The sequence below is a fragment of the Petromyzon marinus genome, chromosome 22 (assembly GCF_048934315.1).
Source record: "Petromyzon marinus isolate PM22_M1 ecotype Great Lakes invasive population chromosome 22, UKy_Petmar_22M1.pri1.0, whole genome shotgun sequence".
In the NCBI taxonomy this organism is placed as follows: domain Eukaryota; kingdom Metazoa; phylum Chordata; class Hyperoartia; order Petromyzontiformes; family Petromyzontidae; genus Petromyzon; species Petromyzon marinus.
The window spans coordinates 12,018,931-12,031,568 of NC_133688.1; the positions used below are offsets into that span (position 1 = coordinate 12,018,931).

Here is a 12,638-nt window from a genome sequence, read left to right on the forward strand (position 1 = left end):
TAGAGCATTTGGCTGCAATACATTTACACGTCTTGAGCCACTTCGTCGAGCTACCGTTTGTGGTGGCCAGGTCGCTTCTGAAAAAAGAAGCCCCTATAGCTCAGTGGGCCTGGTCAAATAAAAACTCGTTTTGTTTCGTGTTCGCGAGTCCTGCCTCGACCCCCCTCGGCGAGGAGAATGTTCCCCTGCCCCCCGGGGCCAAGGGTAAACGCCGCCTTTTCCCGTCCTGCCCACGCCGACAGTACGACTACGACTTCTTGACGGAGAGAAGTGCGGCGGCCGCGAGGAAGCCGCCGGCCATGTCGTGAGGCGCGACGACGACCCCGGCCTCCCGCCTTCGCCGCCCTCTTCATCCTCCGTGCACGTGCAAACGCCGCGCAGCCATCGTCACAAAGAAGCCATCTCGGGAGCCAAGTGGGGGGGGGGGGGCGGCGGGAGGGGCGGGGGGAGACTTTCGACGAGAAATTAATGATCCCGAAAATGTAATTTACGGCGGGAAGGGGATTTGGTGGAGCTTAATTTCCAGTTGCCGGCGGGGTTGAGAGGTGCAAGCTCAATCTGTCCGATGTCAAATGGAAACGTGCGATTCTGCCGCGGAAATTTGCCTACCGTGGAAAATTGAGATCTCAATGTCTTGATGCGTGTCGGGAGTTTGGCGTCGGAACGCCGACGCTGCAATCCTTAACGTCCCTAATTCAGTTCCACGCGCACGCCGAGCGTCGTCGTTAATACTTTTTCGTTACGTCCAAATGAAGTGTCGCGTCCGCCGTTCGCAAAAGGGGGGGGGGAAGCAGACTGGTGCGGGACGATGAACTGGTTGGGCGCGTTGCGTCGACGCGGGTGTACATTGCAAAGTTGTGTTTACAGAGTTTTAACTGTCGCATGTTAATTTTTTTTTTAAATGCGTGTTAATCGTGATCCCTTCCGATCTTTCTTCGTCGGGTCTCGCGAGGGCGAGAGACAGTAATTGACCTTCCAACGTCTGTCCGCCCATTTTATTTGTACATAGCTCTTAGAAGAAAGTGTGAGTTCGTCTTGCCCCCGTAGTCGTTGTCGTTGTTGTTGTTGTTGACCTTTCACCGCTGAGAAAATCAAAACGTCGAATCGTACTCGTTTGTGTAGGTGTTTATTGTGAGTCACATTTTAATCATTGCGGCACCACCTCAAGAGGTATTTTATCTTTACACGGATGTGGGCCCCCGTGTTTTAATGCTTCATTCTCATCTTCACGAGCACACTCTCACTTTTTGCGTGTCGCTCTCACCAAGACGAGGAGCTCTCCTTAACCTTTTCCCATTCCGATGGTGTACGTCATCAGTTTTTTTTTCTCTCCCGATTCCATTCCGGTGACACACGTGTACGTACGTCTACCTACGTGTATATCATCGGAACGGAACCGGAATAAAAATAAAATAACACTATCGGGACCGAGGCTCCCACAAGGCCATGCGGGGAAGGGCGCGTGTCACAGTTTGGCACCAGCTATCACATCACGAAAGTTCTCTGCGTTGAGTACAATGTCTTTAAAAACCACGGCACTACACCCCTCTGTATAAAATGTACGCTAACTGCTCGCGCGCATCACGAGATTCAGCGGTGAACGGCGCCACCCACCCTGCAACTTGCCGACGTCTGGGAAAGGGTTAAATTGCAGCGACGTGTCCTCAAAGAGAGCCAACTTGGGCTGCCCCCGTCGTGGAGTAGCTGTCGCTTTATATTAAACCCACGAATGACGAACATCCCGGTGCTCGAGCCGGACTCCCGAGGGGGGAGGGGGAGGGTTCGCTTGCGCGTGATTGTCTGTGGCCGCCCCGGCTCAGATGACGAAATCAACCTCCGAGGTCGAAGACAAAAAAACCTGGTGAGCTCGCGTCAACTGGCAGCCCCCTGTCTGGTTGCTAACCGTTTGTTGAAGCGCGATCACACGGGAGACAGAAAAGTGTCGTCTTCACGCCAGGCGTCATTTGAGAATGTTTGGTCGGGGTTGTTGTGAGGGCTCCCTGGTGGCGTGACGTCGACTACCTCGCCTGGTATACAGGAGGGGAGGGTATGGGTTCGGTCCCGATCCTGACGTATGTATGTTTGGAGTCTGTGTGTTCTCCCCGTGCTCACGTGGGTTTTTTCGCCGGGTCGTCCAGTTTTTTTTTCCCTCCGCATTTAGAAACGCGCGTTTAGAGTATTTGGCTGCTATATATTTCCACGTGAAAAAGCCACTTCGTTGAGCTATCATTTGTGGCCAGGTCACTTCTGAAAAAGAGCTGTGTAGCTCAGTGGGCCTCGCCCGGTAAAATAAAAAATAGTTTAAAGTTTAAACTCGGCTCCGAGTAAGATTCTTGCCTCTCTCACACTGCGCGCATCGTGGCGCGCATATTTCTCCACGCTCTCTGGTCTCTTTCCATTCCCTGTCCACGTTCTCGTGGCGTTCCTTGACGATAGAATCAAGAGCGTGGATTCGTAAAGCCGTGCCACTCAATTAGCCTGCGGACCTGCCGGTCTGCGTGCCGCACACTGTCTACGGCGCCCTCAATGCCCCGCGCTCCGACCGTTCCGACTGCACCAACTTTGATCGCGGTCCATCGGTCACGGAGTCCGGCAGCCGAACGAAACTAGGATGTATTCGTCGATCGGCTGCCCGTCACGGTTGTGTGCCGTTCAGCCACTGGCGATCCCGTCGCTCGTGCGCCTGTCACAGCGTTCTGCGATCGTCGCGTTTCAGCTGCCTCCGCGATGACGTTGCGAGTCGTCGATTGTGCCAAGAATTACTACAGCCGATCCGTGGCTCCGGCTTCCGATGGAGGCAATGAGACCGCGTTCTCGTGCGCAGGTGGGCGTTGAATTTTGTTTCACGAATTATATATATATAAAATCAACAAAATAGAGCATTTTTAGACGGTTTTCACGCTGTAATTAGTTCTCAAAGTGTCAACAATTTGAGCATTTTTTTCTGTCCCTCCCCCACCACCGATTTTTCAACCTTTTGTTTACCACTGGGCTATTCTGCAAAAATAATTGTACCAGCTATCAGCACGTGTCATCCCGGCCGTGATTACGGAGCATGCTTTTAACGCTTCAGCACTAGCGGACTGAAGTTTTTCAAGAGCAATCCTGTCACAGTGGTTTTTAATCGTTTGAAGAGAGAGAGAGAGATGGGAACATTGGAAGGGGTGGAACACGCAAAGCTTTCACACAAAAGGCAAATATATATATTTTTTTATTAATTCTCCCAATGTGTCAGAACATCAGGAAAGCAGCTTCATGGCCCCATTTTCATCTGGAAGTTTGTACTCCAGATGCATTTTATCATTCACGTCGTTTCAAATTTGTGTCCTGCAAGGTGACTTTAATAAAAAAAAAACGTCATTTGTGATTGAGCGACGCGGCCTGACGGTAGCTCTTTCGCCGCGCGTTGCAGAGGTTTTTGTACAGTTTGAATGCGGGGAGCGCCCTGGTTAATCCTGCGTGCGGCGCGTATGGACCATAATCACAAGAGGCCGCCCACTTCTCAGTGGACGTTACGGATCCCGTGACGTCGTTCGAGAAGAGCAGGCCGTTGTGTGTTGGCGTCACGCTCCAAATATGCCCGCAAATTACTCGCATCGGAATTACACAACAATCATCGCCCCCTCCTACCCACTGCAAAACATTATCAGGACCCATACTTCTCTGGTTCTTTCGGTAAAGTCACATCGGTAGAAAAATAATAGATCACGACGTCTCGATCGCAACACAAGCAATCATCATCATCAGGTGGGACAACCACAGCAAGAAGAAACTCCTGAAGTAGGCGAGAGATCTGCCGTGGCACGAGGCTATAGAGTAGGCCTCGGCAGTAGGGGGGGGGAGAGAGAAGGTGGGGGGAGAGAGGGGGCGGGGCAGAAAGTAGACAGAACCCTCCTGAAAAAAAATAATGAGGCTTTCATGGGTATGCAAGTGTAGTAATAATATTAATACGTAGAAGTATCTTGAAACAAAATACGTTTGGCCACGTGATGAAATGTCTCAGCCCTGAGCAAGGCGCCCGGATTCTCAAGAGGTCGCTGAATCGGCATTCCAAGCAGCTGCCCTCGGGGCGCGATCGTCTTGCCCGGTCGTGGCTAAACGCGCTGCGCGTCCGCGCGCCCGCTGTAACGCAACGTGGAAGCGCTCTGCTCGCTGCAAATGCAGCCAAAGCGCGTGCCACCGAACGCTCCGAGGGCTTTCGAATGCAGCCAGTGCCGCGAAGTCGTATCCGGGACAGATTTGCATCGCACGCACACGCACGCACACACACGCACGCACACGCGCGACGTCTTGCTTGGACAAAACCACTCAGACGTCTCGAACGGGCACTCGCGTTTCCTTCGCCGAGACGTCTGCGCTCCGCTGTTTCGTCTCGGTGGTCATTATTCAGGGTGGGTCAGCAAGTCGTAAGCCTGAACACGAATCGGTGAAATGTCCGGACCTAATTTCGCTCGGCTGCTCCTTCATTCACACTCCATTAACTCCCACGCTTCGCCTGCCACAGTTGCCAAACGTATTGAACTATTCACCTCTAAAGGTAAAACACCTTCAGAGCGAGACAAATCAACCTCGGGACTGGTCCTCAAAATATTCCCAGCAGCATTCCGTCAGATATCCTTGGCAGATGTGGGTTTTTGGTTTCTTCTTGAAAACGCAGGCTCTATAAAGTCGCGCTGGAGCGCTGCATCGGAAAGCCACTTTTCGCAATGAGCAGCGAGAGAGTCCCATTGCCCTTCTTCACGAAGTATTAATTCGCGTTACTTTGTCGGCAAGCGTTGAGTCGCGGCGCGCGGGGGTGGCGAGCGCTCGTGACGGTTTTTACTGAACGAGTTGCAACGCCACCGGCGTCCCTAGGACGCCACGCACCCGCAATGTAGTTTCGCTCGCAATTGCCCTCGGCGCAATGTGCCCAACTCTTAGCGCGATCGTGGGGAATTGCGCATCAGAATGAATGTTCTATTTGTTCTTTCGGTATAAAGTCACGTAGATAGATAGAAAAAAAAGTTGATTAGAGATATCACGACGTTTCTATCGCGTGACTTTACCGGAAGAACCACAGAATATGAATTCCTGCCAGTCACGAAAGTTGTAAGTCATCAGACTGAAGTCGCGTCCGCCAGGCCCGCCCGCCTGCCTTTCTTTTTGGGCCAAGGCTCGGGGCGAGCGGATGCACGTGGAGGTTTAGGCGCTTTGCGCAAAGGGAGGTCTTCGTCGCGAGGGAGACACCCGACTCCCTCCCTCCGAACGAACCCTCTTGGCACATTTACGGCATTCGACAGTCGTACATTCAGTCGCGTACGTTGAAAACAAAAAAATGCGCACAAGTTCCAAGCAGCACACGAGCACACACATCCTCCCAAAGCACACACAACAAAAAACGGATCAGCAGTTCCCGAACAAGTGCATTGTGGTTCTCTCTTGTCTTTTGTAGATGGCCTTAAAAATTTGCTTGACAAAAATGTGACCGACCGACAGGCGGCAGTGATGTAGTGAGAGACAACTGTGGATCGGCTTCCTCTTGATTAGGACTCATCAGCACGGTATACGACACCGGGTCCACATTTGTATATCACTGTATGTATGTTGAACTTCTCGCGCATCGTACGTAGCCAAGCGTGCAAATCGGAGGCGCTGCTCAAATTTATTTTGATGTTGACAATGAGACTAGAGGACTGCAATGCAGTGCTCCAGCAAATGCTGATGGTTTTTGCATAGCACACACGCGCTGGTGTGCTCTGTACACGTGTTTGTGTCTCGGTTTGAACCCTACGGTTTTCCAGCCTGCGCTGTTATTCTCTTGCGGTGGGTTCTGTTTTTTTTCTCGCCATTTGCAAATTTGACATTCACTGCTCAGCAGGCCGGCAGATGCGTAACAGCGCTGGGGCTGTGCATTGCTTGTATCGCAATGCTGAAAATCGGCCCCAATTTTTGGAAATGTAACTTAGCGCTGGGAGTCCAGTCGTGTTTGATCGCTTTAACAAGTGACCCGACACCGAAATCACGCGACACGTGTACGTACGTTACGTTTCGCCGCACGTGGGTAAACACACCGCTGTCATCGCAATCACATGCGGCCTATCCACTGCTGCACTATGGCCTCGAGCCGTCGCCACCTCGCTCAGGTTTTACGACGCAGCGGTCCGTCCTGGCTCTCGGCACGCTTCCCGATCTCGCCGCTCCACGTCGGCAGTGGTGGACGTCCTCTCGGCCGCGTTCCCTCCCTGCAGGTGCCGCTTGGCCCCCTCGGCCCCCTCGGCCGCCGGCCCATCATTTCTCTGTCCGCTGACGCGAGTCCCAAGTTGTCTCTTCGGTCAATATGACCGCTCCAACCTGGCCACCCACGTGCTCTGATCCACGTGCTCATCGCCTTCCGAGCGCGCGCGCGCGCGTCTCCATCCGTCTCCACGCGTACGCACACACCGTTCCCGTTGCATGTTCTTAATGTCTGCGATTCTTAAACAATTTTTATTTTACAAAAGTAAACTGAACTTTTTTTTTTCAGGTAAGGTCCACTTAGCTATATAGCTCTTTTACAGAAGCAACCTGGCCACAAATGATAGCCCATCGTAGTGGCCTCTCACGTGGAAATATATAGCAGAGGGAAAAACTGGAGGACCCGGATAAAAGTTCCTTGCGGCCACAGTAAGAACGTGAAAACTCCAAATATACAGCAGGGGTCAGGGTCTGGATCGAGCCCACGACCTCCTGTATACCAGGCGAGGTCGTTGACATCTCGCCGCCGTGGTGCCTGCAGCGGGTAATACACGGATTAGAAACGATCTCATTTTAACCACACAGCTGTGTTGATTTTCGTGGTTGAGTTCATTTTTTTTACAAACGCATGAAGGCCTGCTCTCGTAAGCCTCTTTATTATTATTATCATTCAGATCCCGGTCTGCCTTCAACACCATCGCCTGAATTAACACACTCTGCTGTGTACATCTTCAATTGTTATTCGTATAACTGGTTGTCCTACCTGAGTTTTATTCTGCCCGTATTTATCTTGGGCCCAACTATGTAGCCTTCTTCAACATTACATTTTTCAATAATGTCCCGGAGTCCGTTTTAAATTGCCCGTTAACGTCAAGTAGTCAACCGATTAGACGTTTCATATTTGGCCCATTTATGTTTTGTTTATGCCTTTATTATATATTTTAATGTCACCGTGTCTCCTTGTTTGGCTCCCCCTTAATCGTTAGCCCAGCATTCATAACAGATTGTATACTTTTAATTTGCAAACGGGTCACAATTGAAGTGCTTATTCATGTTTAACTCGCAGATTATTCGTTTTTCATGACCACGACAGACAAAGGCACATTCGTATTACCGCGCCGCTCAAAGCGTCACTCCGCACAAACAAATCAGCCCTGATCCAGCGGTGGAAATTCTTCGTTCGTATGGTGGGGCCAGTCCATCCGCGACAACCAATGTTGACTTCCCAAAGAGTTGGTACAGTACTCGTTTTGTAGAGCAATTAAATGCAGAATTGACACCTGCCAAGGATTTCAATCTGCGACCTACAATTTGTCAGTCGAGAATGCTAACCACGGGGGCCACGTGATCGCGTCTCTTGTGCTCTCGGGGTGGAGGAAATGCCTCCAGTTTTAAACATTGTGTATTTGTGTGCCATTTTGTGAATGATCAATTTGTCTCATCAGCCATTTGTAGGACTGCAACATGCCATGGCAATAATATTTTTTACACCAAAATAGGGCAGATAATGCCACCTTGTGCTGAATCAGAAATCACGTCTATAGCCTTGATGAGATAATGTACGTGATATATGGCTAGCATTGGTCGCGCTGTAACGACGAGCGAGAATAATTTTGCAATGGCAACGTTTTAACATTGGAATTTATTTTTTGAGGCACAAATCCTAAGAGGGGTGGTTTCGCGTCATTTCGACAGCAATTTTCTCCCAAACTGCAACTTTATATTCGTCAATTGAATTCTTACCGAGAGTCGGTAAACAGGTCCAACTTTTGGGGCAAAATGTCGGGGAATAACGTTGGCTCGACGTTCCCTGTTTATTGGAGAGGAGCTTTATTTTTTCGCCGTCAAACAATGTCGAGTATTTTTGTTTATGTCGATGATGCAACTCCGTAAAAGTGTCTGCTTTGAGTAGCCGCGACAACAGAAAGCACACGGTTCTACATTTACACCCGCTGGGTACAGAACCCAGAGAAGTGTGTCCGTGTGTTGAACTATTTTCACACCGTACTTAGCCGAACGTGTTCGTCGAAGCTGCGGGAAACCTTCTTGGCCGTGAACCGTGTAACCGCGTCTTTTGTAACAAACGTCTCACGGTTAAAACGGGGGTGCCGCATATCCGTGTAGTTTACCAGAGCAATGCAATGGTAGGTAGGTAGCTACGTACGTATTACCACCTTCAGGTTGTGCGTGCGTGCGGCGGTGGTGCAGAGGTTAGGGCGCTACGCTGCGCTACGCTGCGCTATGAAGCCAGTGACCCGAGTTCGATTCCTGCTCACACCACGTGACGATTATCTGAACCGGTCTTGGGCCTCCCCTAGGTCGTCGACTCGGCCTCAAATGAGCAGCTGGTGCGGTGCGTAGTAAACATCGCCACTGGGGAGACAAAGGCGGTCGGAAGTGGTGTTTGGCCATTCACCCCCTCGTGCGCCGTGCCGCACTTTCAGAGGTGCTCGCTAACAGCACTTGCCCCTACAGTCTGTTACAGGCTACACGGGGTTTCTTTGTCTTTGTGTGAGGTGCTCGCTAACAGCACTTGCCCCTACAGTCTGTTACAGGCTGTACATAGGAGGTGGGGGGGGGTGTTTGTTTTCGTTTCAACCGAGGAGTCGAGCGTGTTAAATTGTCGGCGCCCTGCGGCTTGAGAAGCGACGGCAAAATCGAGTGGGATTTCTGGACGCGCGGTTGCGGGTTTTGGGCGGCAATGAATGAGTTCCGCGAGTAATGACCCAGTCGCGTGGGGACACGTGCTCGTTCTGTGTCGCCGCCGCCGTCGTCAAGTTTGGTGGTGGTGGGGGTGGTGGGGATTGTTGTTGATGTTGTTGATGTTGTTGATGTTGTTGTTGTGTTTGGTTCCGTGGAGTTGAGACTCGCGCTGCACCTTGGCGTTCTTCCTGGCGACGGCGGGGGAGGGGTGGTGGCACCTGGCGCGAGAATTGTCCGACGTTTCTTGGGACGATTCTCGTTGGTTCCCTTTATACGAATCCACGATTTTCACAAAGCAGTGGCAGACGCGGATACCTGAGGCACAAATGGTAACAATTAGAAAGGAAAAAAAACCGCTCCAGGAGTGTGCGATTGTGGTCATCCAGAACAGACCCAATGCCCCCCCCCCCGATCCACAAATACGAAGGAGATGTCACAAGCGATGATGATGATGATGACACTTCACGCTGCTCCTGAAGCGGTTATCATCTGGGCTTGACCACCTGAATGTGAAGTTGTAGTCGTTGTGCTCTGCGTCTACTTCATCAGCAGCCTTACGATACAAAAAGAGAAGATCCAGGATTACCTTCCACGGGCTCATGACGAAGATTTCACGAAGATCCCCGGCGTTTTGGATGGTCGGTTAATTCCATAAAAGCTTGTTTTGTTGTTGTTTTGTTGTTGTTGTTGATGTAAGAAACTGGAATTAGCCCAAACCTTCGCGAGGGGATATCACTCGAAAAGCACCACGCGGAAATGTCATCAGCCTACTTGCTGCACTGCCGCCTGTGAGCAGGAGCGTGGATGTCTCTCACGCGCTGTCTGGCCCATCGCCACCCAACTCCGCATCCCACCTCGCTAATCCTTGCAGAATAAACTCCCCGCCACCACCCCCCCGCCCCCCCCCAATAATAGTACAGTACTGTAATACGAATCCACGATTGCCGAGTTGGAATTGAGGTGATGTGGCGAGGACCAGAGGCGTTCCTAGGGCATGGCGAATCGGGGCGACAGCCCCGGGCCCCACGCTTTTCGGGGGTGGGGGGCGTGAGGCCCACATAGTGGAATTTACCCCCCCCCCCCCCCCCCCCGTGGTGCTGAGCCCTGCACGTCCTGTTGGGGTGTTTCACACGCAGGGCGCATTGCGCCCGGCGTGTGTCACGTCCCGGACGCCAAGACAATCTGGGCGGCCACGCTGTGAAAGACGCGCTGTGGGTTAATCGAGCGACTGTGGATGTAAGAGTTGTTCTCCAATAAATGTTTGACTTAGGCGCTGTGCGTGCCCTTGGCTTTTATCGTGACGATGCCACCGAATGCCCCCGTGTGGCGATAATCCCGATTTACAGAAAGGCTGTGAATTAAAACTATCAAAAACGAAAAAGTATTTTTATTTGACCAGGTAAGGCCCACTGAGCTATGTAGCTCTTTTTCAGAAGCGACCTGGCCACACGTGATAGCTCAACGAGAAGTGGCTTATCACGTGGACATTTATAGCAGCCAAATACTCTAGACGCGTGATGTTGATTCTAAATGTGGTGGGAAAAACCGGAGGGCCCGGATAAAAATCCACGCGACCACTGGGAGAGAGATAGATGCGCAGACTCCAAATGACGTACGAGTGGTCCTGATCACCCCCTCTAAGTTCCGTCCCAACTTTGCGATGCTTTAAAGTCATTCATTTCTGTAGTTTTATTTGGGCCAGCAGGGTGGAGCGGTCGGTTCACGCTTGTGCCTCGCTGCCGGAAGAGCCCTGGCGGGTTCAATTCACGCCTCGAAAGTCTTTTTTTTCTGTGCAGACTTTGGATGTTTGTTTTCCCTCTTGTGTCCTGTATGGGTTTCTTCTGGGTTCTCCAGCTTCTTTCCATAGCTAAAAAAACAACACACACACATACAACGTAAATGGTATTGGAAAAACATAGCGATGCTGAACAGTTCCCTGCAAATGTACTTAATTGGGGTTACACATGGCAGTAACGTCGCCCACTTCGTTTTAGGACAATCTCAGCCCATTAGGCGTTGGTGTAACGACCCCTAGCTGCGTTTGTGATTGTCATGTGCTCATAAATCACCAGTTGTGCCCGACTGAATAGCACGTGAAACAAGGTCACCTGGCCACAGCGCGATCACTTCGTCCCATTCATACGACGGCTCATCATCAGCACCGTCAGTCATGATCTATCCCCCTGCTCGATGAAAGCCTCCCCAAAGCGTTGTTAGATCTCGCGATGCAACAACAATAAATCCGCCATCTCCACGGGAGTTCCCTCCTCTGCCACTCCGTCCTAAGTCTCAACCACCGGCCAGCGTCCCTGCTAGTGACTTCACTTCTTCGCGCGGCGCTTTCAGATGCGTCCCGGAACGCTCTTCCTTCCGATATTAGGAAGCCACCGGAGCTATGCACTTTTAAATCATCATCTAGATTGACAAACTAACTTCTTGAGAACTGCTCTTTGCGTTTAGTTTGCTGTCCTTCCCCCGCACCTCCGATGAGCGCGGTTGGCTACGTGCGGTGCGAAAGAAGTTCATCATACACACAATTGATTTGTTACACGGAATGGTCCCGTTTCGCCAGTTGCCCGGCTATTTAACAAGGGAGTTTCCACTTACCGTCTAACCTGTGTATCTCCCTGTGTATCTCCCTGTATATCTCTGTGTATCTCCCTGTGTATCTCCCTGTGCATCTCCCTGTGCATCTCCCTGGTTAGCTCCCTGGTTATCTCCCTGTGCATCTCCCTGTGCATCTCCCTGTGCATCTCCCTGTGCATCTCCCTGTGCATCTCTGTGTATCTCCCTGTGTATCTCCCTGTGCATCTCCCTGTGCATCTCCATGTGTATCTCCCTGTGTATCTCCCTGTGCATCTCCCTGTGCATCTCCCTGTGTATCTCCCTGTGTATCTCTGTGTATCTCCCTGTGTATCTCCCTGTGCATCTCCCTGTGCATCTCCCTGTGCATCTCCCTGGTTATCTCCCTGGTTATCTCCCTGTGCATCTCCCTGTGCATCTCCCTGTGTATCTCCCTGTACATCTCCCTGTGCATCTCCCTGTGTATCTCTGTGTATCTCCCTGTGCATCTCCCTGTGCATCTCCCTGTGCATCTCCCTGTGTATCTCCCCGTGTATCTCCCCGTGTATCTCCCCGTGCATCTCCCTGTGTATCTCCCTGTGTATCTCCCTGTGTATCTCCCTGTGTATCTCCCCGTGTATCTCTGTGTATCTCCCTGTGTATCTCTGTGTATCTCCCTGTGCATCTCCCTGTGCATCTCCCTGTGTATCTCCCTGTGTATCTCTGTGTATCTCCCCGTGTATCTCCCTGTGTATCTCTGTATCTCCCCGTGTATCTCCCTGTGCATCTCCCTGTGTATCTCTGTGTATCTCCCTGTGCATCTCCCTGTGCATCTCCCTGTGCATCTCCCTGTGCATCTCCCGCACGCTGCTCTCGTGCAGGTGCCGCTCTTGGTGACGCGGCGTAGTTGGGAGCGCGTTCGCCGCTCGTGGCAAAGGTTCATCAAGGGCCATAAACCATTATCACGCCAACTCTGCTCATCCTCGCAGCAGCGGCGGCTTTTGGCTGCTCACCACCCAACAGCCGGGCGTAATCACGATCGTGACACCGTGGCGCGGTCTGCTGCACTCACAGCGGACGTTAAAGACCCTCTGACGTCGTTCGCAAGAGTAGGCCCATTGTGTGCTCGCCTGCGTCAGGGTCCACGTTTGTCGAATGAC

At 51.6% G+C, this 12,638-nt stretch overlaps 1 protein-coding gene across 9 annotated transcripts in view; it reads left to right on the forward strand.

Annotated features, from left to right (window-relative positions):
• The window catches only part of MVB12B (multivesicular body subunit 12B), a 139,347-nt gene extending 129,161 nt beyond the window's left edge, over positions 1–10,186 (forward strand). For all 9 annotated transcript variants that reach the window (XM_076068722.1, XM_032959035.2, XM_032959044.2 and 6 more), the window contains one exon: positions 243–10,186. In XM_076068722.1, the coding sequence (XP_075924837.1) occupies positions 243–308 (66 nt within the window). In that variant the 3' untranslated portion in view covers positions 309–10,186. The remainder of the gene's footprint in view (positions 1–242) is intronic.
• Positions 10,187–12,638: the final 2,452 nt, after the last annotated feature.